Genomic DNA, 26,925 nt, shown 5'->3' with positions numbered 1-26,925 from the left:
CTACAAGTCCACTCGGTCCTACTTCTTCTTCTTTGTCTTAGAGATTGACTAAACAAGTTTGTTTACATTTGCAGGAGATAATGCTGCCCTCTTCTTCTTTACAATGTCATCAGAAAGTGCACTTGCATGGCACTTTTGTAGCCGACATTGCAAGGTATTTACATGCCAGATATGCTCAACATTTCTGTGTCCCTTCGTGCTTCGGTCCCCATTCCATAGTACTTGTTTCTTTGCTGATGATGCTTGTTTAAAAAAAATTGCGGTAATTAAATTTGTGACTGAACTCTTTGGGGGAGAATTGTGTGTCTCCTGCCCTGTTTTATCTTCATTCTGCCATATATTTCATGATACAGCAGTCTTGGATGATGACCCCACACATGTTGTTCATTCTAAGAACACTTTCACTGCAGATTTGACAAAACGCAAAGAGGGTACCAATGTGAGATTTCTAAAGATAGCTACAACACTCGACCCAAGGTTTAGGAATCTGAAGTGCCTTCCACAATCTGAGAGGGACGAGGTGTGGGGCATGCTTTCAGAAGTCTTAAAAGAGCAACACTCCGATGCGGAAACTACAGAACCTGAACTACCAAAAAAGAAAATGAGGTTTCTGCTGGTGGCATCTGATTCAGATAATGAATATGAACATGTCAGTCTGCACTGCTTTGGATTGTTATCGAGTGGAACCTGTCATCATACACACATCTCCTGGAATGATGGTTGAAGCATGAAGGGATGTATCAATCTTCAGTACATTTGGCACATAAATATCTTGCGACACCGGCTACAACAGTGCCATGAGAACACCTGTTCTTACTTTCAGGTCACATTGTAATCAAGAAGCGGGCAGCATTATCTCTTGCAAATGTAAATAATTTTGTTTGTCTGAGTGGTTGGCTGAACAAGAAGTAGGACTGAGTGGACTTGCAGGCTCTAAAATTTTACATTGTTTTATTTTTGAATGCAGGATTTTTTACATAATTTTACATTTGTACCTTCAACTTTCAGGATAAAGAGAGAGCATCGCTGTACTTGTATTAGGTGAATTGAAAAATAGTGTGTGTTGTTTTTTTTTTACAGTGCAAATACTTGTAATAAAAATAAATATAAAATGAACACTGGGCACTTTGTACTCTGTTGTATATGAAATCAATATATTCTTCTTCGAGTGATTGCTCATATCCATTCCAGGTAGGTGTATGTGCCGCGCGTGCATGTTTGCCGGAAACTTTTTAACCTAGCAACTCCAGTGGGCCGGCAGGTCGCCCCCTAGAGTGGCGCCACTATGGCACTAGATATAGACCCCTGCCGGCCCGCCCGCTCCTCAGTTCCTTCTTACCGCCGTTTCGGTTGCTGGAAATGTGGAGTGCAGCTTGCTGTCCTCCACGTCCCTAGCTCTCCTGTACCTGTTCGATGTTGTAGTTGTAAATAGTTCATAGATAATTCGTAGATAGTTTGATAGTATAGTAGTTAGTTAGAGTCTTGTATATAGTTGTTTAACATGGCTCGCGGGTGGGCCATTGCCCTCCCCGGCGCCCGGCACTGGGCCCATGCCTGACTCGCCGGGCTTCAAGGAGTGCTCGGCATGCAAGAAGCCGATGCCTACTAGCGATCCCCACGACGCGTGCCTCAAGTGCCTGGGGGAATCGCAAATCAGCGAAAAGTGCCGCATTTGCAAGGCCTTTAAGCCTCGCACGAAGAAGGAGAGGGATCAAAGGCTCCGTGCTCTCCTCATGGAAGCGGCTCTGACTCCGGCACCGGCGGCGCAGTCGGCCAATTCTACTCTGGCACCGGAAAGACTCCCCGGCACCGACCATCTCTGGCACCGGGAGCAGACTCACGTCCCTCGGCGTCTGCAACACCATCGAGGCAGGCCCGAGTGGAGCGCCCGGCACCTACCTTGGCCACGGCACCGCCTGCAGGGCTGCTGTCGACTCCGGGCCCGGAAGGTCCGTCGAGTCCAGCCCCTCCTAGCTCCCCCTTAAGATCAGGGGTCGAGCTACTGGTACCGTCTACGCCGGAGACCTTTGCTTCGGCACGGGACTTGATCGCGATGACGGAGCCATCGCAGCCTCAGCCGGCACCCCCGGGATGGGTAACCTCCAGGGGTAAACCGATGCTTCAAGCGCTGTCTCCAGAGTCCCAGCACCGATTACCCCAGAGGCGTGAACGCTTGCGCTCGGGGCGCCGCTTGGAGTCCCTGCACCGTTCTCCCAGGCGGTACCCGTCGTACTCGCGGCACCGATCGGTATCTGCACGGTCCCAGTCGGGCTCCTCTCACTGCCGGCACCGAGACTCCAGGAGCCGTTCACCTCGACGTTCGGCTCCTCGGTCGACCTCCCGGCACCGAACCTGTGGTAGGTCCCGATCCCGGTCGACCTCCCAGCACCGCGCTGGTGGCAGGTCCCGGTCTCCACTGCCATCCCGGCACCGCGCTCATCGAAGGTCGCGGTCCCGCTCCCGGCACCGACATCGCTCCAGATCCCGATCCGGATCCCGGCACCGGTTATCACGCCGTTCCCGATCCCGGCACCGATATGGGTCACGGCACCGACCCTCGGCACCGAGGGGAGCGTCTGACTCGGCGCCCAGAGACGCCTACCAATCAGGCTCAGCGCCTCCGTGGCCTTCTAGGGAGCCATCGATGTCTTCCCAGGCTGACAGCGCCTATGCCATGGGCCAGGACAGACGCTCGGCCCTGTTCCAGGACCCTTCACCACAAGAGCGAGGGCCTCAACAGTGGGGGTTTTGGACCCCATGGGCATATTCCCAAGTCCAGGGTCCGCAACACATTACCCCCCGCCCTACGGGGGAAAGCAGACCACCGGAGGCGATGGTGTCTAGACCCCCTCCCTCCCCCGGAAGCAGACGGCAGGTCCAGTCACCGGGACCCAGAGCTTCCTCCAGAGACGGAGGTGCAGCCCCAGATGGAACCCCCCGTGGACACTCTGTTGCCGGGGGTTTCCTCATTGTCTTCTCCGGATGAGGCAGTGGCGGGTACCTCGTCCTCCAGCCCTCCCCCGCTGGATCTTAGGGCGCACCAGGACCACCTCCGCCGGGTGGCACAGAACCTGGACTTGCAAGCGGAGGAGGTGTCTGAAATTGAGGACCCGGTGGTGAGCATCCTCTCCGCCGATGCGCCCACCAGAGTGGCCCTGCCCTTTATAAAAACAATCCAGGCCAACGCCGCTAACATCTGGCAGTCCCCGGCCTCCATCCCTCCGACCGCTCGAGGGGTGGAATGGAAGTATATGGCCCCCTCAAAGGGCTATGAATACCTCTACGTTCACCCGACACCCTGCTCACTGGTGGTCCAGACAGGGAGTGCCACGGTCAAGAGGCCCCAGCGCCCAAGTCGAAGGAGGCGAGACGAATGGACCTCCTGGGCCGCGAGGTCTATTCGGCGGGGGCGCTGCAGCTCAGGGTCTCAAACCAGCAGGCCCTCCTCAGCCACTACTCCTTCAACTCGTGGGTAGCGGCAGGGAAGTTCGCGGAGCTCTTGCCACAGGACGCCCGCCAGGAGTTTTCCACCATCCTGGATGAGGGCAAGAAAGTAGCAAGGACATCGCTACTAGCCTCTCTAGATGCTGCCGACTCGGCCGCTCGGACCCTGGCCTCGGGGCTCACGATGCGCCGAATTTCCTGGCCACAGGTCTCTGGCCTTCCACCGGAGCTCCAACATACTATTCAGGACCTCCCCTTTGAAGGCCAGGGCCTGTTTTCCGATAAAACAGACCCCAGACTAAAAGACCTCAAGGACAATAGGATCATAATACGGTCGCTGGGAATGCATACGTCTGCGACACAGCGCAGGCCATTCCGGCAGCAGAACCAGCAGCAGCAGCGGCGGCCGTACCCTCAGTTCCGCCCGCGGCAGGACCTCTCTAGGCGCCGCGGTAGGAACAACCGCCGCAGGCAGTCCGGTGGCCAAACGGGGCAGAACCAAGGCTCCGCCAAGGCCCCTCCAGGACCTAAGCCTTCATTTTGAAGGTGCGCCCGAGGGCGCAGTACCAGTTTCCCCTCCGGATCCTTCCCTGCAGTTTTCCAACCGTCTTTCTTTTTTCCTCCCGGCGTGGACCCGAATAACATTGGACCGTTGGGTCTTGTGTACGGTGCAGGCCGGTTATCGCCTGCAGTTTTCTTCGCCCCCTGCCCTCCCACCCACCATCCCCGTCCCTCTTCAGGGACCCCTCTCACGAGCAATTCCTCCATCAGGAGGTGCACACGCTCCTCGTCAAGGGAGCCATAGAGGAGGTTCCGGAAAATGAGAAGGGCAAGGGGTTTTATTTCCACTGCTTTCTAATCCCCAAGTCCAAGGGCGGCCTCAGGCCCATCCTCGACCTGCGGGAACTCAACAAATATATGGTGAAGTTGAAGTTCCGTATGGTATCCCTTGGAACCATCATCCCATCCCTGGATTCCGGAGACTGGTACTCCGCCCTCGACATGCAGGATGCTTACTTCCACATCTCCATTGCCCCACAGCACAGACGTTTCCTTCGCTTTGTGGTCGACCGCCAACATTATCAATTTGCGGTCCTCCCGTTTGGCCTCTCTACGGCCCCGAGGGTGTTTACGAAATGCATGGCAGTCGTCGTTGCACAGCTTCGACGTTGCCGCATTCACGTCTTCCCCTATCTGGACGACTGGCTGATCCGAGGCACATCAGAGCTGCAGGTCCGCGACCACATCTGCAGGATCAGCACCCTCTTTGCTGCCTTGGGCCTCGTCATCAATGTGGACAAGTCTACTCTGCTCCCCACGCAGCGGATAGAGTTCATCGGGACTCTACCCTGGCCAGGGCCTTGCTACCCTTGTCCAGGTTCCAGTCTCTGTCGGCCATCATTCTGCGCTTGCAGGCGGCCCTGCTGACCTCTCTACGAACATGTCTGGCCCTACTAGGCCATATGGCAGCCTGTACATTCGTGACGGCATATGCCCGACTCCGCATGAGGCCTCTTCAATCTTGGCTCATCGCGCAGTACCGGCCGGCCAGACATTCGTTGGACACAGTCATCACCGTTCCTCAGAGGGTACTGGACTTCCTTCGGTGGTGGCTGGACCAGTCCGTAGTCTGTGCGGGGCTCCCGTTCCATCCGCCCCAGCCCTCGGCATCCCTGACTACGGATGCCTCAGATCTGGGCTGGGGGGCACATTGCGGCGCCCAGAGAACTCAGGGCTTGTGGACACCTCAAGAGATCAACCTCCATGTCAACATACGAGAGTTGAGAGCGGTCCGTCTTGCTTGTCAAGCGTTTGTCCATCTCCTTCAAGGTCGTTGTGTCGCGGTGTTCACTGACAACACGACAACCATGTTTTACATCAACAAGCAGGGCGGCACCAGGTCCTCTCCCCTGTGTCTCGAGGCAATACGCCTCTGGGAGTTTTGCATAGCCCATTCTGTTCACCTTTCCGCCTCCTATCTCCCGGGAGTGCGGAACACTCTAGCGGATCGCCTGAGCAGATCCTTCCGTTCGCACGAGTGGTCCCTCCGTCCAGACGTCGCCTTCTCACTCTTCCAGAGGTGGGGTCGTCCCTGGATGGACCTCTTCGCGTCCAGGGAGAACAGGAAGTGTCGAGCATTCTGCTCCTTCCAGGGTCGGGAGCCAGGGTCTCTAGCAGATGCATTCCTGATCCCATGGACAACCCACCTGTTTTACGCATTCCCTCCTGTTCCGCTGATACACAGGGTTCTCCTCAAGGTGCGCAGAGACAGAGCTCGGGTGATTCTCATAGCTCCAGCATGGGCCAGACAGCATTGGTACCCCATGTTACTGGACCTCTCAGTAGCCAACTCAGTTGCCCTGCCCCTACATCTGGACCTGATCACCCAGGACCACGGCAGGCTCTGTCACTCGGACCTTCCATCCCTGCACCTTACGGCATGGCTCCTGCGTGGTTGACAGGCTCCGAGTTATGCTGTTCTACCTCGGTTCGGGAGGTTCTCCTGGGCAGTAGAAAGCCCTCCACCAGGGCTACTTACTCAGCTAAGTGGAAGCGTTTCTCCTGCTGGTGTTCGGAGAAAGGTCTTCGCCCTATGGAGACTCCCGTCACCACTATTTTAGACTACATCTGGTCCCTCAAGACCCAGGGTCTGGCGTTGTCGTCCCTCCGGGTCCACCTAGCGGCCATCTCCGCGTTTCATCCTGGAGTGGACGGATGTTCCGTCTTCTCCCACCCTATGGTGGTGAGATTCCTGAAGGGACTGGAGCAGCTCTATCCACAGATCCGCCATCCTGCCCCTTCGTGGGACCTCAACCTGGTCCTAACTCGGCTCATGGGCCCTCCATTCGAGCCTTTAGCTACTTGCTCCCTGCTCTACCTCTCGTGGAAGACCGCTTTCCTAGTGGCCATTACCTCAGCTAGACGAGTGTCAGAGCTGAGGGCCCTCACAGTGGACCCACCGTATACCGTCTTCCATAAAGACAAGGTACAGCTGAGGCCTCACCCTGCCTTTCTTCCCAAGGTGGTCTCAGCTTTCCACGTTGACCAAGAGATCTTCCTCCCAGTCTTTTTCCCAAAGCCCCATTCGTCCCGCAGGGAGCAACAGCTCCATTCGCTAGATGTCCGTCGGGCGCTAGCATTTTATGTGGACAGGACCAAACCATTCCGCAAGTCCCCCCAGTTATTCGTGGCAGTGGCGGACCGGGTCAAGGGGCTGCCGATTTCCTCCCAGAGGATATCTTCCTGGGTTACCTCCTGCATCAGGACCTGCTATGACCTGGCCCATGTCCCGACGGGCCGTGTGACTGCTCACTCCACCAGAGCACAGGCATCATCGCTGGCTTTCCTTGCCCGCGTGCCAATCCTAGAGATTTGTAGGGCGGCGACCTGGTCATCGGTCCACACATTCGCTTCCCATTACGCCCTGGTTCAGCAGTCCAGAGATGATGCGGCCTTTGGCTCTGCAGTACTCCAGGCCGCGACCTCTCACTCCGACCCCACCGCCTAGGTAAGGCTGGGGAATCACCTACCTGGAATGGATATGAGCAATCACTCGAAGAAGAAAAGATGGTTACTCACCGTTGTAACTTGTTTTTCAAGATGTGTTGCTCATATCCATTCCACACCCACCCTCCTTCCCCACTGTCGGAGTAGCCGGCAAGAAGGAACTGAGGAGCGGGCGGGCCGGCAGGGGTATATATCTAGTGCCATAGTGGCGCCACTCTAGGGGGCGACCTGCCGGCCCACTGGAGTTGCTAGGGTAAAAAGTTTCCGGCAAACGTGCACGCGCGGCGCGTACACCTACCTGGAATGGATATGAGCACATCATCTCGAAGAACAACAGTTACAACGGTGAGTAACCGTCTTTTTCAAAATGTAGAAAACATCCAGTAATGTTTAAATAAATGGTACTCTATTATTGTCTAGCAGTGTGATTAATCACAATTAATTGCAATAATTTGTTTAATCACGTGATTAATCGCAATTTAAGTTTTTAATCACTTGACAATCCTAATTTAAATATCCTCCTAATTGTTAATTTAATGGAGAGTCTGAAAATAATTATTCACTAATTTTGTCTGTCTTCAGGTTAACCAGTAATGTACCAGTTCTTACGAATAGCTACTGTAACTGAACCCTGAAATGGCAGTTGCCTCTTCGTTTTAGTTTCAGCTATTGTAGGTTCTGTCCCCAAAGCCTTTTCCTTCTGTTGGTGAATTGTGGTTTTACTGCTTTGTTATAGATGTGAAGATTTTTTTTTATCGACTTTTTGGTATGGATTTATGGCAAATAGGAATGGTCTGAAGAAATTAAAAATTACCATTATTTTGGGTTACAGAACAATTGAAGCTACAATATCATGTTGTCTGGTTAAAAATAGGTAACCTCTTAAACAAACAAGTCTTGAGAACTCTTTTTGTCTCTTACCCTAGGGTCTATCTTTTTCTCTTTAGAGTTTCAGACTTAGGATATGTCTGCACTGCTCATGTTACAGCGCGGCCGCAGCAGCACTGTGACATGGGCAGTGTAGACACACTTTATTGCCAGGGCACAGGTGTCATAAACAGATAGCTAAGGGTTAATGTCTCTTACACCTGGAAAGAAGTACCTGAAACACCTGACCGGAGGACCAATCAGGAAACCAGACTTTTTCAGATCTGGGTAGAGGGGAGTTTGTGTCTGAGTTCTTTGTCTTCTGCCTGTACTCTCTCGGCTAGGAGAAGTGATTTTTTTTTCTGTCTCCTGCCTTTCTAATCTTCTGTTTCCCAGTTGTAAGTACAAAAGATCAGATAGTGATTTATATGTTTTTTTGTATTTACATGTCTATAGTTGCTGGAGTGTTTTGAATTGTATTCTTTTTGAATAAGGCTGTTTATTCATATTCCTTTTAAGCAATTGACCCTGTATTTGTCACCTTAATACAGAGAGACCATTTTTTATGTATTTTTATTTCTTTTTACATAAAGCTTTCTTTTTAAGATCTGTTGGAGTTTTTTCTTTAGTGGGAAACTCCAGGGAATTGAGTCTGTGCTCACCAAGGAATTGGTGGGAGGAAGAAGTCAGGGGGAAATCTGTGTGTGTTAGATTTACTAGCCTGACTTTGCATTCCCTCTGGGTGAGGAGGGAAGAGAGATTAGCTCTCTGTACTTCTGTTTTCCAAGGCTGGAAACAGGGAGGGTGGAATCCCTCTGTTTAGATTCACGGAGCTTGCTTCTGTGCGACTCTCCAGGAACACCTGGAGGGGGGAAGGGAAAAGGTTTATTTCCCTTTGTTGTGAGACTGAAGGGATTTGGGTCTTGGGGTCCCCAGGGAAGGTTTTTTGGGGGGACCAGAGTGCCCCAAAACACTCTAATTTTTTGGGTGGTGGCAGCTTTACCAGGTCCAAGCTGGTAACTAAGCTTGGAGGTTTGCATGCTAACCCCCATATTTTGGATGCTAAGGTCCAAATCTGGGACTAGGTTTATGATAACAGGTCTCCCAACGATAATAAAAATAAATAAATAAAAACCAATCCCGAATGAAGAGTGGTAGCTTTATCGCTGGGAGCTGAGCCTAAAGGACTCAAGGTCCACTCTCAAGTTCTTGGGCCTTCACCCTCCCACTACTCAGTGCAGGCACTTCTGGCTGCAGCCTCCCTCACAGTTCTACCAACTGCAGAACTGGCAGGACGCTCCTCAGAGAAGGAATGGGAGTGGCAGGAAAAGACCACACCTGTCTTCGGGCTGGGGCTAGCCATCTTCCAGCCCAAGCCACCTCCTGGTATTTCCTAATACCGAAAGCCAAGGGTGGGCTCAGGCCCATCCTCGACCTGTGAGAACTCAACAAGTTTGTGAAGAAGCTCAAGTTCTGCATGGTCTTTTTGGCCTCCATTATCCCCTTATTGGATCCAGGAGACTGGTATGCTTCCCTCCTCTTGAGGGATGCGTACTCTCACATAGCAGTGATTCAGCCCCACAGAAAATACCTCAGGTTTGTGGTGAACAACCACTATTAATTCACAAAAGCCGCAAAGAATCCTGTGGCACCTTATAGACTAACAGACGTTTTGGAGCATGAGCTTTCGTGGGTGAATACCCATTTCGTCAGATGCACCCACAAAAGCTCATGCTCCAAAACCTCTGTTAGTCTATAAGGTGCCACAGGACTCTTTGCTGCTTTTACAGATCCAGACTAACATGGCTGCGCCCCTCTGATACTATTAATTCACAGACCGCCCTTTTGGCCTGTCAGCAGCACCTTTAGTGTTCACCAAGTGCATGGCAGTTGTGGCCATGTTCCTGTGCAAGTGGCAGGTATGGGTGTTCCCATACCTCGATGACTGGCTGATCAAGGGCCGCTCCAGATCTCAAGTGGAGACACAGGTCGGCTTCATAAGAATGACATTCAACGAACTTGGTATCCTTCTAAATGAGGGGAAGTCAACACTTTTCCCTGTTCAGAGGATAGAGTTTATAGGGGCAGAACTGAACTCACCACAAGCCGGGGCATACTTCCAAGAAGCAAGGTTTCGGTCCCTGGACAACATCCAGATCTCAGGCAGTTCCCCACCACTACAGCAAGGAATTGCCTGAAGCTCTGGGACACATGGCAGCTTGTACCTATGTAGTAAAGCAGGCCAGACTCAGACTTTGACCACTTCAGTCGTGGCTAGCGTCAGTGTATTGGCCAGTCCAGGACAGATTGGACAGGATTGTAATCCTGACTTGCCCAGTACTCGACTCTCTCCTGTGTGGCTTGACCCACAGGTAGTATGTGCAGGGGTCCCCTTCACCAGCCCTCAGCCATCCCTCTCGTTAGTGACAGACACGTCAGACTTGGGCTGGGGGGCACATTTGGGAGAACCGCGTGTGGTGCGCCTGGCCTGGCATGCCAGACTTTCAGAGCCCACCTAACAGGGAGTTAATTATCAGTCATGATAGACAACACCATGGCAATGTTTTATATCAGCAAGCAGGGGTGAATGCTCCTCTCCCATGCCAGGAAGCTCTTGTGCTGTGGGATTTCTGTGTAGAGCACTCAGTACACCTACAAGCATTATACCTCCCTGGAGTACAGAACGAATTGGCGGACCATCTTGGCAGGTCATTTCACAGCCACGAGTAGTCCCTTTGCCCGGATGTAATAAACTCAATCTTCCATCAGTGGGGCTTTCCCCAGATAGATCTGTTTGCTGCATGACGCAACAGGAAGTGTCAGCAGTTCTGCTCCTTCCTGAGTCACAGCCCGGGCTCCATTGTGGACATGTTCCTCCTCCCATGGGGAGGCCATCTCCTATACGCGTTCCCGCTTGTGTGTCTCATTCACAAGGTGCTCCTCAGGCTTTGGAGGGAGCAAACTTTGGTGATATTGAAAGCTCCTGTCTTTCCCTGCTAGCACTGGTACACGTGACTCCTGGAAATGTCCGTGGAAGCCCCAGTTATCTTGCTGCTCTTCCTGGATTTAATAATGGAGGATCATGGTTGTCTCCAACATCTGAACCTTGAGTCGCTCCACTTCACAGTGTGGAAGCTCCGTGGCTGAACCCAGTGGAGCTTTCTTGCTCTGATCAAGTTAGACAAGTTCTCCTTGGCAGCAGGAAACCCTCTATGAAAACTACCTACTTTGCCAAGTGGAAGAGATTTTCAGTTTGATCGGCGCAGCACCATTCGTCTCCAGCGCTCGCCTTGGTGCCACTAATACTGGACTATCTCCTCTACCTGAAGCAACAGGAACTGTCGATGGCAACCAAGTGCACCTTTATTGATGATATCTCTGCCTTCAATCCAGGCGCAGAAGGACACTTGGTCTTTGCCAACCTGTTGGTCAGCTGTTTCCTTAAAGATCTCAACAGACTATACCTGCAGGTCTGACAGCCTGTCTCAGCTTGGGACCTCAATTTGGTCCTATCCAGGCTTACGGGGCTGCATTTTGAGCCCTTGGCGACATGCTACCTGCTCTGTCTCTCTTACAAGGTGGTGTTTCTGGTAATGATACCCTTGGCTAGGAGGGTATCTGAGCTCAGGGCCTAACATCAGAGCTCCCTTACACCTGTATTCTGTAAGGACAAGATTCAGCTCAGGCTCCACCTGGCTTTTCTTCCAAAGGCTGTCTCCCAATTTCACGTGAACCAGAACATCTTCCTCCCGGTATTCTACCCTAAGTCGCACTCTAGTGCCAGGGAACAAAGGCTTCACTCATTGGATGTCTGCAGAGTGCTAGCCTTCTACATCAGGAGAACAAAACTGTTCCGAAGGTCCATCAAGTTATTCGTGGCAGTGGCGGACAGACTGAAAGATCTTCCTGTCTCCTCTCAATATATCTCATCATGGATCGCATCATGAATTCAGGAGTGCTACAACTTGGCAAAGGTGCCCACTCCTTCGATCACTGTGCACTCCACCAGGGCTCAGGGCTTAAGCCTCTTCGGCGGCATTCCTGGCACAGGTTCCCACCCAGGAAATTTGCAGAGCAATGTGGTCCTCCATATACACTTTCACCATGCACTATTCGATTACTTAGCAAGCCAGAGACAATGTGGCCTTTGGAAGAGCGGTGCTCCAATCAGTGTACGACTCTGATCCCTCCTCCTGAACTTGGGCTTATGAGTCACCTGATTGTAATTGACATGAACAAGCACTTGAAGAAAAAATGGTTACTAACCTTCTCGTAACTATTGTTCTTCGAGATGTGTTGTTTGTTTATTCCATACCCACTCTCCTTACCCCTCTGTCGGAGTAGCCAGCAGGAAGGAACTGAGGGGGTGGTGCGTTGGCAGGGCCCTGTATTGGGTTCCATGAAGATGTGACTTCAGGGGGCGCCCAGACCAACCCTCTGGACGCTGTTAAGAGAAAAATCGGAGTCTTGCGAGCCGCAAATGACTCTTTAATGTATCTCCTGCTGCTCTTTGTAGCATGTAGTATTAAAACACTGTGTGATTTAGTTATTAACCAATTGTAGTTGATAAAATATTTTTATTACAAATATTTGCACAGTAAAAAATGAAAGTCGAAGCATGAAGGGGCATACGAATGTTTAGCATATCTGACAAAACTAGCTTACTATGTCAGCTACTACAGTGTCATGCAAATGCCTGCTCTCACTTTCAGGTGACATTGTAAATAAGAAGAGGGCAACATTAGTTCCCATAAATGTAAACAAACTTGTTTGTCTTAATGCTTGGCAGAACAAGAAGTAGGATTGGGTGGATTTATAGGCTCTAAAGCTTTACATTGTTTTTGAGTGTCGTTATATAAAAAGAAAATAAAAAAATGACATTTGTAAGTTGCACTTTCACGATAGAGATTGCACTATAGTACTTGTATGAGGTGAATTGAAAAATACTTTATTTTTTACAGTGCAGTATTTGTAATGAAAAATATAAGCACAGTACACTTTGTATTCTGTGTTGTATTTTAAGTCAGTATTTGAAAATATAGAAAAACATACAAAAATATTTATAATAAATTTAAATTGGTATTCTACTGAGATAAAAAAGTCACAATTAATCTCAGTTTTAAATCTAGTTAATTTTATTTTGTGTTAATCACTTGAGTTAAGTGCAATTAATTGACAGCCCTAATGAGTATATAGTACTATAAGTGAGGAGTTACTGTATTCAAAAGAGCCACAGGAGTATGATCCATTGAAACAAAGGAACAACTTTAGTAAATGTAAAATTGTTAACGTTGCTGATCAGTTAGGGAACATGCTCGTTTAAAGTTGCACAATGCTCCCTTATCATGTTGTTTGGCAGCTGCCTGCTTTGTTCTCCGCTTGCAGAAAGAGTAGCCTTTTTCAGCTGGCTGGTGGGGGCTTGGAACCAGGGTGGACCCGCAGCCTCACTATCCGCTGTCCCCTCCCCTAAGTTCCCTGAGCAGCAGCTACCCATCAGGCTATTAATTGCCGGACAGTTCAGCTGTTCCTCCCCCGACTGCCCTGAGAAATATTCCACCCTCTAACTCCACCACCTCAACTAAGCTTCATAATCATCATTACTGTATACAGTATTAAATTGTTTAAAACTTATACTGTGTATTCATACATATAATAGTTTTTTGTCTGGTGAAAATTTTTTTCCTGGAACTTAACCCTCCCCGCCCCCCCGCTTTAAATTAATTCTTATGGGGAAATTGGATTTGCTTAACATCGTTTCACTTAGTCGCATTTTTCAGGAACATAACTACAGCGTTAAGTGAGGAGTTACTGTAATGTGATCGCTAATTTAGATCCTGAACCACTGAGGTCTGAATATCACTGCGTTAAGCTATTGTCTTACAAGCTTTCTTGGATTATAGCTGTAATTTATACCTATATCTTACTTTATACCTGTGCTTTACCTGGAGCCAATCCCTATAGCCGTAGGCTACATAACAAGGCCCTTTCAGGTTAAAATTTTCAGTATCACATATTGCAGTCAACGTCTTGTTAGCTGAACATTAAGACTGAGGAATTACTGTAGATGGTGGATATATAGTGCTTGGATAGCTCTCACCTGATCATGTTGCCGGTTTAAGTCTTAATTTGACTTTCTGTTGTCCAGTACAAATAATACACACTTTTTCATACATGTCTACACATACAGAAGCTAACATATTTTATTTAATCCTTTGGATGTTTAAAACTTGTTGTGTTTTAGTCCAATATGTAATAAGGGTGCAACTTGGGGCTATAATTCTTGTTTTAGCTACGTTATTAAAAATATTTATTTTGTTTTCACAGAAGATTGACAATCTCAAAGAAACAACTAATGTAAGTTGTTAACTTTTGCATCTATTATATGTAGACTTTACAGCGAAAAATATTGTATTTCATCCTGTTTAAATCTTTAAAGTTCTAAAAAGTATGACAGCAAAAAAGGAATTTGCTGCTTTACAGCTGTGCAGGAACCAGAGTTTTTGTTTCATGGGGAGTTGCACAGTTTTGAAACCTTACATTCCTTTTCAGAATGGAAGAAAAAATTTTAAACATTTCCCGAAAACAAACATTTTGAAAATTTTTGTTTCAGTACATTTAAAAAGTTTCAGATTTTGACATTGATATTTTTATAGTAAAACGAAAAAGAAAATACCACTTTGAAACAGAAAGTTGAAACGGCCTATTAAAAAAAGGTTGAATTGAAAGAACAGTGTTTTCCAATGGAAGAACATTCCATTAGAAAATGTTTGACTGGCACCAGTTTTTTGTTAGCAAGTGTTTTCTGTCTTTTTCCTAAAAAGAGCCAGTAAGAGTGTGTCTGTATAACTTTCATGCCATTGAGAACCCACTTCTCCACATCTTCTTTCTTGGGCTTTTTCATGTGGTCATTCTGTGGTTTTCCTCAAACCTTGCTGATACTTTATTCAGAGATAGAATCATAGAATATCAGGGTTGGAAGGGACCTCAGGAGATCATCTAGTCCAACCCCCTGCTCAAAGCAGGACCGATCCCCAGACAGATTTTTGCCCCAGATCCCTAAGTGGCCCCCTCAAGGATTGAACTCACAACCCTGGCTTTAGCAGGCCAATGCTCAAACCACTAAGCTATCCTTCCCCCTTACCATTGTTAAGTTGTCTTCCTTCTTCCTGTTCTGTTGTTTTCTGTGGGTCTGTCCTTACTATCTCTCCAGTTTTCCTCTTGCACTTACCCCAGGTAAACTCAACTATTCATAGTGATCTCTCATTGTGACGCTTCTGACACTCAAATGTACCTGTCTGTTCCTAACCTCTTCCCACTTTCTCTGGGTATCTCTTCCTGCTTGTCTCCTTATCAATATTCCCACCCTCTCTGATGGTCAAGCTGTGGGGTTATATTTAATTTCCTCCCTTTCCACTTCTCATATCATATCCAGGCTTTGACCAAATCTTGTTTCTGTTTCTAAAATCTGTCCATCCCTCTAACCGCCATCCCTGCTGTTGAATCGCTGGTTCATCCCTTCCCCAGTCTCACTGACTCTTCTGTGTTCAGTATACCCAAAGTTCAGCAGTTAAAATTGTGTTCTGCTCCCTCCCCATATCCCCTTTAAGATCATGGCAAAATCCCCCCTCCACAGATCCATTCACTGGCTTATAAGTAAAGATAATGTTTGAACTTTAATACTGCACACTCTCTCTCATCACTCCCCACTGCCAACCTTTACTGTTCCCCACCTCCTTGCTCCGTTCATCATCTCCTCCTCCGTCTCACCTTCCTGCCATTTGAACATGCGGCTCCCTTCAATAGAGACAACAGCCCTGTTCTGTGTGAAAAAACTTATCACAGTCCTTCAAACCCACTTCTTTCACCTTTCTTTCTACCTTTGACTCCCTCTCTGGTACAGTCTGCTCCTCTCCTGTTCCTGTCTCTCAGAATTTCTGTAAAAATGTCAGAACTTGAATGATTTGCTCATTATCTAGAACTTGCTCCACCTTTCTCTTTTCCCTCCCCTCACCCTCTTAAATTATGGAGACAGAAAAGATTAAGGTAAATTATGGCTTTGGAGTAGGGGATATCTTGGTGGTGGTGGTTTGTTTTTTAACTGCATTGGTACGATATTTACATAGAAGCTTATTCTTAAATTTTTTCTCTTGAAAGTTTTAAAGTGGTTTCCCTTCCCTCTTGCTCCAATGTTGTTTATATGTTGCTTGTATGGTTTCTTTTAACATGCCGTATTGACACTTCTTTGCATGCTCTTTTATAAATAGGAAGAGGAGAACAATAGATTGTGGCTCTACCAACCATGAGTGGCCCTTCTTAACTCCTTAGCCAAAATCTTTTAGTTAATGTTAATAATGATCAATACGTTTTTGATGATAATTTGTATTTTACAGCATTTGTAAGAGAAAGTTGCTAAATGTTTTATTTCCTCCTTCTAGAGTATGGTAGAATCAATAAAACACTGCATTGTATTGCTGCAGATTGCTAAAGTAAGTATACTGCTATCTGTTCTGAACTTCAAGTTGTAAGGTACTCTCACAATTGTGAAAACTTATATTCTCTTTTTTACGTTTGCTTAAAATATAAGTCAACACTCTTTTGAAACAATTCTGGTTATATTTTAAAATGTGCTTGTGATGAATTGGTTCATGGTGCTGTCCGATTTTAACTTTTGTTACTGTATTACAGAGTTCTGTAGGAAATAAATGTGTGTGCAGTTCATACTCAAAACCAGACATTACTCTAGCCTTTGTGCTTTTTGACAATAAATCATACTTAGAAAATTATAAACTGTTACTTGTTTTGAAGCTTTTAGATGTAACAGTTTCATTTCATAATAACTTGCAAATGTTCTTAGCTTTGTGGGTAAAGTTTATTATGTTGTAAGAAGAAAGCACTTCCTAAGTGTGCACTTTTAAGGTTCCTTGAGTAGATAAAGTAAGAAAAGTCACCCTTATGTTATGTCATAAAGTTTGCTTCCTGTTTCTAAGTTGATTCTCAGGATGCATTTATAAAAGTAATAATGACAATGTAGCCAGCAGATCAAAGAGGTACAACTAAGATGATCTTGTGGTGAGTTCAGATTTTCATGTCTGGTAAGAAGCAGGATGGCAGCAATGATGTTTTTTTACTTGTCTGCCAGTGTTAGCTTATTCTCTGTCCCTGATGAAGAACCTGATGGTTTATCTACTCAGAGTAACCCGCTATAAATTATGAAATCAATTGCTAGAGTGTTATACCACAATAATTGTAAAACTACCAGCATTTCTTCCAATAGGAACAGAGTGTAGTGACTTGCTGCAGCCTCAGGTCACTGAGGCCACGTCCAGACTAGGTATTAAAATCGATTTTAGATACGCAACTTCAGCTACGGGAATAACGTAGCTGAAGTCGAATTTCTAAAATCGAGGTACTCACCCGTCTGGATGGCGCGGCATTGATGTCCGCGGCTCTCCGTGTCGATTCCGGAACTCCGTTCGGGTTGATGGAGTTCCGGAATCGATGTAAGCGTGCTCGGGGATCGATACATCGCGTCCAGACTAGACGCGATATATCGATCCCCGAGCAATCGATTTTAACCCGCCGATGCCGCGGGTTAGTCTTGACGTGGGCTAACTGTCACTGATGTTGCTTTGAACCTGCTTCGGAGTTACATGTAACCTGGAATACTCTTTCTTTGTCCTCCATACTTGCCTTAGGGTACAAGTGAACAGGACACCTCCTCCCAACCTATTAATTTCTTGAAAGGGTATTTGCAGATAGTTTAGGCCCAAAATATAGGTTTTACAAAATCCAACCTTTTTTAAATGCCTCTCAACTTCTATATTAAAAGTATTACAGTGAAGAGGGCTTTCAGTTTGGCTAATGCAATGTTGTTAGCCATGCAGGGAGACCCAGAAAGTGAAATTAGCAATAAAAATAAATGAAACTGACCACTCTACTTTGCACTTCAGAGAGGTTGAACAAGAATGAAAACAGCATATTTGATGCAAGGGAAAATCAAATTGTATTTTTAAAACTCTCTTTTAATATCTAAACTTTGATTCAACAAGGTTCTTACAAGACCATAATGTTTTAACACAGATAAGAAATTTAAAAATGTTTTGTTTTCCAACCTGACATTGGGCCTTTTTGAAGTAGAAAATTATATTACTGTATATGAAAATAAAATACAGGAAATGCACTTTGGCTTTTCCACACCACTTTGGAAAGTGTTTGGTATGCCTCTTAAATTCTGTTTGAGTACTTAAAGTGTAATTTCTTAAAGTTGTAGTTTTTTGGGACTTACTTGCTCTATTTAGGTTATATTAATTATAACGCTGTCCAGTTTACTGTCTTACTTGCTGCTGGCATATAATATACAGGCCCCTATTCTGCAAAGACTTGAGCATGTGCATAAGTATTTGCAGGACTGAGGCCATGGCAACCTAAGCACACCAACTTGTAATGGGGCTCTTGAATACTTTAAAGGAAGCATCAGCTGTATTCTAGACCAAAATTATTTTTAAAAAGTTTTCAAAGATAGTGCTCCCTCTGGGCTTAATCCTGTAGTGCCAAGTACATCCTGTGATGTGTTGATGCCATTGGGAATTGGGAGCACTTGGAACCTCGGAGGATCAGATCCCTCTGTATTTAGGGTCAGTTCAGGATTTATGTGAAATACAGTATGCTCAATCGTCATCAAACCTAACGTTTTTTCCCCAGATCATTTTCAAGGATAATATATGAACAGCTTTGATTTCTGTCCTAGAGGAGATAAAGCGAGAATGTCCTTAATTGCTAACCAGACAGATTACAGTCAAACTAATTTTAGGAAAACTCTTAAATTGGGGTGGGGGAGAGATTGCATTAGCTGCCATGTTTATATGGAATTTTTAAAAGTTACAAAATAGATCAAATTTGTTATGTCACTTTTGTGTATTTAGAAACATTGTTACAGTTCAGATTGGATTTATAGTTATTGTCTCAAAGGCCATGTAAAATTTGTTCCATGTAAACCTGGAGTTAGAAAAGCCTATTCCTTGGGGGTTTTATTTGTAGATTAAATTTAGTCCAAATCTTGACTTCCCTGTTTCCTTATGAAGAAATGTAAGCTTTTAGTGTTAAGGTGTCTGTTGGAGAAACAGTGTTCCGTGTCCCCTTCTGGTCTTAAGTTTCAAAACTAAATACTGTGTGCTAAAATTGTTAAAGCATAATTTAAGGTAGTTTGCTATTGTCCCATAGGTTCAGTACATACCAAATTTTGTACCTGGCTTTTATGCCTATGTAGCTGTACCATTGCTGCCAACGGTGTAAGGTCTAATTTAGATCATGCACAGGCATATTTAGCACAATGTTATCTAATCCTGTTCAGAGTTAGCTGATGTGGTGACGAACATCAAAGCCTGGCTTACACTATCATTTTCACTGTAAATAGCATAAATGCAGCTTCACTGTAGCTGCTAAAATGGGCAATGTTTCCTAATGCAGATTCTCCCTAGGAGGCATTGAAACACAATCTTCTTCGAAGTCTGTCACAACTGACTGAATTGGCTGTTTGTCCCTGTTAAATATAAAATTTCCAGATCTCTCTCATGACCAGGGTGAGTTATGGGGAAGGAGGACAAAGATGGCCTATAATCTTCAACTGATACCGATAAAAACATTTGTTCTAGTAAGTGGTTTCTTGGCACTGGAAAAGCCTGAAGTAGTAGCACCATCATCATGATTAGGGCTCTGTTGTTCTAAGTGACGTGCAGGTATAGAATTCAACACAGTTTGTGCCCCAATGAGCTTAGTATTTGCCTTTACTGAATTGGACCAGTGTTCCCTCCAGTCCTTCCTTTAGCACTAATAACTAGATGGTGCTCACTTTAAAAAAATAAAAATAAAGGGGGAGGGAGTTACTGTAGATTTTGCATTCTATCTGCATGTACTCTTTTTTTTACACTCACTTATGACTTTGTAAATAATTCAGAGGTAAGTATTGTTTTAATGTTTGTTTTTATGCACAAACTGGGAAAAATTAATTGAACATAGAGAAAATATCCTATTCCCTACAAGTCCTCCTTCACCATCCTAAATGCCCTTCACATGTACATATAGTTTGTGGCTGCACAGTACTTCTGAATCCTTTGGAAAGCTACATGGATCTTCTCTTGAATTGGTTTAATTTCTGATGCAAACGTTAGCAATGAGTCCTGTTCATAGCACTGGGATTTTTGTACAACTCTGTCAATTGCATTGTATATTGAGGCTAGGTCCATTAATGACTATTAACAAAGATGGTCAGGGACACGACCTCATCCTTCCGGTGTCCCAAAACCTCTACCTGCCAGAAGATGGGACTGGATGACAGGGTATGGATCACTCAATAATTGCCCTTCTCTATGCATTCCCTCTGAAGCATCTGGCACTGGCTGCTGTTGAGAGACAGGTTACTGAACGAGATGGAGCATTGGTTTGACCATGTGTGGCCATTCTTATGTTCTTATCCTTTACTTAAAGCCAGTTTATGGCTGTGTGTCTGAACTGGTAGCCCTGTAACTGCTTATTGATGTCACTATTATGCTTCCATTTAGTTCTCTACTCCATAAACATTTGAGATTCCAGCATTATTCTCTTTCCAAATGCACAGAGGCAAAATCTGGCTAATTTCTTTTTGTAGATTCATAGGCCAAGGCCAGAAAGGAGCCCTGTTATATTCTCTGACCTTTTCTATAGCACAGGCCATAGAATTTCCCTCAAAATAGTTCCTAGAGCAGATCTTTTAGAAAAATTCCGATCTTGATTTAGAAATTGCCAGTGATGGCGAATCTATCATAACCCCCTGTAAATTGTTCCAGTGGTTAATTACTCTTACCCTAAAAAAAAAAAAAAAGTTTTATAATATAGACTCTTAGGCAAAAAGTTTCACCTGCGCAAGTAAGGGAAGCCATGCTAAAAGCCTGCTGGCAACAACTATGATGTATTGTATTGTAGTTGTAATAGCTAAGATTTGCAAATGCTTTGAAGTCCTAATTTCAAAAGTCTCACTTCAGGTTTTTAAAAACAGGTTGAACCATCCCTAAGAGAAACATACAATATGTATAATTGTCACAATACATAACTGATTAACTATAAAAGATTGCTATGTTAATATTTTTAACATTTTTCCTTAAGGACCAAAGTAATGAGGAGAAGCACGCAGATGGACTTATAGTAAGTTTAAATCTAATCTGTTATCTCCCTTTATTTCTGCAGAACTGTGAACAGAGACCTGAATTTCCACTCATTTACAACAAACTTCCTTCTTTCTCTTATTCGCTGCTTCAATTGTCTTGTTTTTTTATCTGTTGAAACTTTAGCTTCTGCAGCTGGCCATCCATCATTACCATTAGGGAAAATATTTTCCCTAAGGTTTTCTGCTTATCTTTTTAAGTGACCGTGTTGTGAATGTATCCTTGTTTATTTAAACTTAATTAAACAAATTAAAATCTGCATGTGAACTAGATGTAAGAGGAAACAGTTGGGATAGAAATAAGTCTATTATGTTGAATCTGACTTATTGTAAAATAGAGTACATTTTGTTGCCCACATGCTATAAAGTGGGGTGGTGTTTTCGATATGGTATTTTCCATCTGACATGCAAATGAAAAAAAGATTCTGTTAAGTCTGTTTTAGCCATCTCATTTTTAATATAACTTCTGTCATTTATCTTTGTTTTCAGTCCTTCATGACTTCTATTTCTATTTCCTCTTTCTGTGTTTGTCATTGTTTGAGTATGAATCACATCTGCTGGTTGCTCTAGAACTTCATTTCCTAAAAACTGGATGTTCTTTTTGTTTCAATCGATAATGTAAAATCTGATCCCTCAGTCTGTTCCTTCTATGGATTGTACTCTTGATTATAATGTATATTTCTGTTCAACATGTAAAAATTAAGTGCACAAGTTTGAGGCATCATGACAAAAGTTATGCTTCCAAGCAATAGGAATATTGCTGAACAGCATAATTGAATAAGAAAAGTTTAACATACCAGTCATAATTAAGTAGCAAAGTATACATCATTTCACTCCACCTAGAGCCCCTCTCTTCAGCCATCCCCAGAAGCCTTATCAAATTGTAGTGTGTCCTGAAGGCTTAAAAACTCAGGCTATTGAAGCCAAAGTGAGAAGTGAATTCCAGAGCCAAGGGATCCTCACAAAGAACACCCCATCTGCCATGGCATGACGTGGTATTGGGAGAGGCAATCTCTCAAGTAGACATCAACACAAGCTGTCGACCATATGCAGTTTTATATTTTTCTTTTTCTAAATGTAGCAGTTTCAAAAACTGTAGAGATCAACCCTTGTCAACATGCTTGAGATCTGGAAATGTGTTTATATATGAGCTCATCAGAACTTTGAACCTTTTTTGGGAACTTAATCTCATGACAATAAAGAGCAGAAGCAGTCCAACAAAATGGGTTATTCTAATTGTGAAAGTAAATGTTTATCATTTAGATCTGAAGGTGAAATTACTTTCTCCTTTAAACTTTGAGAATTTAATGCTAGCAAAAGGTGCCGAATTGATTGCACAGGAGCTTGAGGCTCCCCTCTACAGGTCAGGTATAAAGCAAAGCGGGCTTGCTCACACTCCCCCCTCCAATGTGGAGAGACCTTCTCTGGGGGTGAGAGCGTAGACCAGCTTTTATGCCCACTCAGTTTTTTGTGCATCTGAGGGTGCTAAAAGGGTGTCAGTTGTATAATGTTTTTTTTACATGGATAAGTGTCTATTTGAACTTTGAAGTGAGAGTGTAAATGCAGGATTTGTTTAATGCTTGTTGTAAATATGGCATAAAATTAAATATATACATATATGTAGGAGATTATCTTTCCTATCTCCATGGGAGGGATATTGCTCTAAATGTAGCAGAACAGTTCTGTGTGGGATGGAGGAGAGAGGACATGTAGCAATATTGTATAGCAGCACTCTCTGCAGTACTTGGGAGGATCTGGAGATGTGGACAGGGTTTGTAAGCATTTCCACTGGCTAAAATCCCCAACATAGGTATAGCGTTGAGGCATCAACAACTTGTTTATAGACTGAGGATGTAGTAATAGCTGTGTCATGATTTGTGGCTGTCCACGTTGACATAGTGGATTGTTTCTAAAACGCCACCATAATTATGCTGTAGCACAAATTCCACATCTGGTACAAAACCGGTTCAGAAAGCTCCATTGCCTTCGCAGTAAATCAAACCCGGGTTGACGTTGAGTGGGGTCTGAGACAAGATAATTATTCATCACTTTCTCTGCGGACGGTGAAGTTGACCACATGTCCTCTACCGTAAATCCCTCACCTGGTAAATTTATCCACTACGGGCAATGTGGGGGCCGACAACCATGTAGTTGATTAAGCAAGTATTTAATTAATGGCAAATGTGGCATATCATGCAGTTTTGTCATGAGCTTTGCCACGCTTTCCTCTCTGTGATCACTGGGCGGAGCAATATTGCAGACAGCTAGTAACCATGGCAGAGGAGTAGATTTAAGTGTGCCTGAAATAACACACATGGTAGAATTCAGTAGTATGTTGATAATCTTTGGTGGAGACCAACATAAGATCTCAGACTTCTAAACAACTATGTGAAACAGTAGAAATTCAGGATGAGTAACTCAAATTGAGAAGTTAAAAATCCCTAGTTATAGGCTAAATGCAGTTTTCTGTTCGGAACATTCTGTGGTAAAGATACTTCTGATTCTTTAAAATATGTGAATAATATACAAATATATTACTGATAATACTTCTGCATTTGATCATATGTGCAACTGGTGTGACCTGTTGAAGAGGAACTTTCAGCCTGATGTAATTTCAAAAATCTATTTAACCCCACATAAATGGCTTCAGTAATGGGTATTCCACCAAAACCTAACACAAACTACTGTCAGTGCACTTTATCATTCATTTTGAAAGCTTCTATCTTCTGCCTAGTTATGGAAGTTTTTTAGCAATATCTACATAAGGCATTGTCTCATGAACACTAAGACTTTCATTAAGAACAACTTTTATGTTATAGTAGCATAGTAGTACCTTTTTTGCTCAGATTAAGGCTTTTTGTTGCAAATCTTGGTTACTGAGCTTTAATATCTTACTTGTTTAAAAACAGATGGGGCTGGCATGTGACCCAAATTGTCAGCCTATATGGAAATTTTGTGTTTTTAATATAAAAATTCCAATGCAGTGGGCCATGTTTGTTGCTGAGCTGTCAAATATTCAGTTCTGTAATACGGTTTCTTGGGGGAGAGCAGAATAATGAAAATTTACAGGTGTGCAATCCTGGACCTAGTTAATTTGCTGCTTGGGGTGGGGAGCCTTTGTGACAGTCTAAATATTCACTTTAAAAAAATTGCTACTGATAATGTTCAGTAGTTCTTTCATAGTTAGGAAACACACTGGAGGTATGGGTTAAGTTTTCTACTTTAGTGCTACGGCTTCTTAAAGGTTCTAACATGAGGTCTGAATTTAGATTTAGCTTGTTGAAAGGGGAGAAATATGTTTTATTGATGCTACAGATTTCCATATAGAAATTGGAAAGTAAGTTGAATGAGAGGAAGAGGAAAGATTTTAAAAAAATGTTGAAAACTAGATGTTTGCTTTTTCTTCTCCGACATTACAGCCAAATGCATTGCCAGTGAACTCCTATGTACACAGAGGGTATGTCTATGCCGTGGGGCTGTTTACACATCTGGTCTTCAGGTTGAGCCTAGGCTCTAGGACCTTGCGAGGTGGAAGGATCCCAGACCTACTGCCCAAGCTGGAATGTCTATATGCAGTTAATTAGCACAGGCCAGATGTGGGTGTCTAATTGCAGTGTAAACGTACCCAGAAGGTCTGTTATATTAATTTTTAAAACTGTTCAAGGAATAATAGTTCTGTATCCCCTAATGCAAAGAGGGAACTGAGTCTTAACAAAAGTAGTAATGGATTCTTAACTATCACATAATAACTGGTCCTGTGTTATATCAGCACTAGCTGTAGAGAAGCAATTTCTCAGAACCGTAAGAAGCTACAGATTTCTCAACATTGAAGCTGCTCTCCTCCTTTTAATCTGAGCCAGTCAAATAACTGAATATGAATAACTTTGCTATCTTCAGTAGTCCACTGCCACCTAGCATAACTAATACCCATTGAGCTCTTTTACCGCTAGATAAGGAAAAGGGAAGAGGGAGAGGCTTTTACTACATTTAGCCTGCATCAAAACATGAAGGTCCCTAAATATAAAGTGGAGTGAAGTAATAGGCTTAAGTAATGAGCATAGGCAGTACACCTCTACCCCGATATAACTCGGTCCTCCGGAGGCAAAAAATCTTACCACGCTATAGATGAGACCACATTATATCAAACTTGCTTTGGCCTCCCCTGCTCCTTGTCTCCTGACCACCCCTCCAGAGACCCTCTGTCCCTAATCACCCCCAGGATCCCATCCCCTACCCAACACACTCGCCCCCTTACAGGAACTCACCAGCAGTGGTGGGAAGCAGAGCAGCCCAGCCCCAGCCCGCTCCACTCCAACTCCCAGCCGTGGTGCTCCGCTTCCCGCTGCAGGTGAGTGCGGGGAGATTGAGGAAAGGATGCCCCCCGTACTCACTGGTGGCAGGAAGCAGAGTGCCGCAGCTGGGAGCTGGCGGAGTGGAGCGGGCTGGGGCCGGGCTTCTCCGCTTCTGCCGGTGTGTGCGGGGAGGTTGGGGAAAGGATTTTGACTCTACGAAGTTCTCAAGCAGCATTTTTCTTTCTTTTTCTATCTCTAAATTTCAGTTGTTGATAGAAATATTTTTTCATCTGTTTATGTGTGTACAGTGAGATTGATGTTTACCGATATTTACCAATAAAAAGCCAATCCTTCCAAGCCTAAATATAGCAATCCAAGACATTTGCATGTAAAGAGGCAGCGAGTCATAGGTATATTATATAACAAAATATTAGAACGGTGAAGTGAGGAACAATCATACAAGTTGTTTGGCTCAAAGGCCCTTGCATTGTATATTTCTAAGATGCTTGTTCTGCTAGGACCTGATCCAGTATCTACTGAAGTCAATAGATTCCCATTGACTTTAATGGAAGTTGGGTTGGGTTCAGAGTGCCTGTGTTGAGATGAACACTGTAAATCCATGAAAAATGCTTTTTGTCAAAGGTATACCGAATAATGTGGTGATTTTACAGTGTTATGTAGTTCCTTAGTGCAGTCTGGACAGTGTTTGTTTTATTTTCTAAATGATAGTTTACATAGCTGATGGTCTTGTTGAAAAATTAGGCTCCCTTCCTCCTCTGTGCACACAATGGCCATTAATGGGAGTTGCAGGGAATTGTAGAAACTAAAGCTGGGAAACTAGTTTTCTTTACAGGAGAATTCAGGTTTACATCAAGTTGAGTTTAGTATATTCTAATTAAGTATTCTTTATAAAAAGTATTGCAAAATAATTCATGTCTTCAACTGTTAATTTGTATGTCAAGTCTCTCTCAGGACTTTGCTGTCTTGCATTCAGGCATCTTCATACATGGAACACGTTTTACTGTATTTAAAAAAAAAAAGCTTTAATTTATTTCTTTTTCTCAGAGTACTATTAACCCTGTTGATGCAATATATCAGCCTGGTCCTTTGGAACCTACAGTGATCACTACAATGCCCACCCAGACTGTCTTACCTCCAGGTACAGTACACAGACAGATGGTTCAGTAAAAATATTTGTGTGGTTTTTACATTTAGCTGGTTTAAGCTACTGTCTTGTACTTTGTAGCATATTTGCTATGAATGAATGAAAACTGTATATAATTGCAGAAAGGATGAAGGCTTATTCTTTAATGGGTTCTGTCATCAGCATATATCTTCAGGCTTGTGAACTGGATTATGTAGTCCATGTAACTATGGCACTTTAAGTACTCCTGTTCTTTTTATGGCACTTTATGACTCTCTAATAAAAATGAGTATTTTGGTTGCCTTTTTCACTGATCTGCATCTTTGGCTTTGTTCATTTTGGTTCCAAAAAAAAAAGGGTCATTAGAGACTACACATCTCAATTTTTAAAAAGTTTGCAGGGAACACTTTGCTGTTGATTAGAGAGTTAACTTCCTTCTGTATATTCCTTTCTTCTTTACTCCTTTTCCCTATGGC

General features: G+C 44.5%; 1 protein-coding gene across 5 annotated transcripts in view; it reads left to right on the top strand.

Moving 5' to 3' along the window:
• Positions 1-26,925, top strand: part of OSBPL9 (oxysterol binding protein like 9) — a 132,140-nt gene that overhangs the window by 79,275 nt on the left and 25,940 nt on the right. For 4 of the 5 annotated variants that reach the window (XM_030571922.1, XM_030571920.1, XM_030571921.1 and 1 more), the window contains 4 exons: positions 14,143-14,172; positions 16,254-16,304; positions 20,956-20,994; positions 26,371-26,464. In XM_030571922.1, coding sequence (XP_030427782.1) covers positions 14,143-14,172; positions 16,254-16,304; positions 20,956-20,994; positions 26,371-26,464 — 214 coding nt within the window. The remainder of the gene's footprint in view (positions 1-14,142; positions 14,173-16,253; positions 16,305-20,955; positions 20,995-26,370; positions 26,465-26,925) is intronic. The other variant, XM_030571924.1, reaches the window with a different exon arrangement.

Source organism: Gopherus evgoodei, chromosome 8 (assembly GCF_007399415.2).
Source record: "Gopherus evgoodei ecotype Sinaloan lineage chromosome 8, rGopEvg1_v1.p, whole genome shotgun sequence".
Lineage (NCBI taxonomy): Eukaryota > Metazoa > Chordata > Testudines > Testudinidae > Gopherus > Gopherus evgoodei.
Note: the sequence above shows the minus strand (reverse complement) of the source record. Positions and strands in the feature narration are given on the sequence as shown.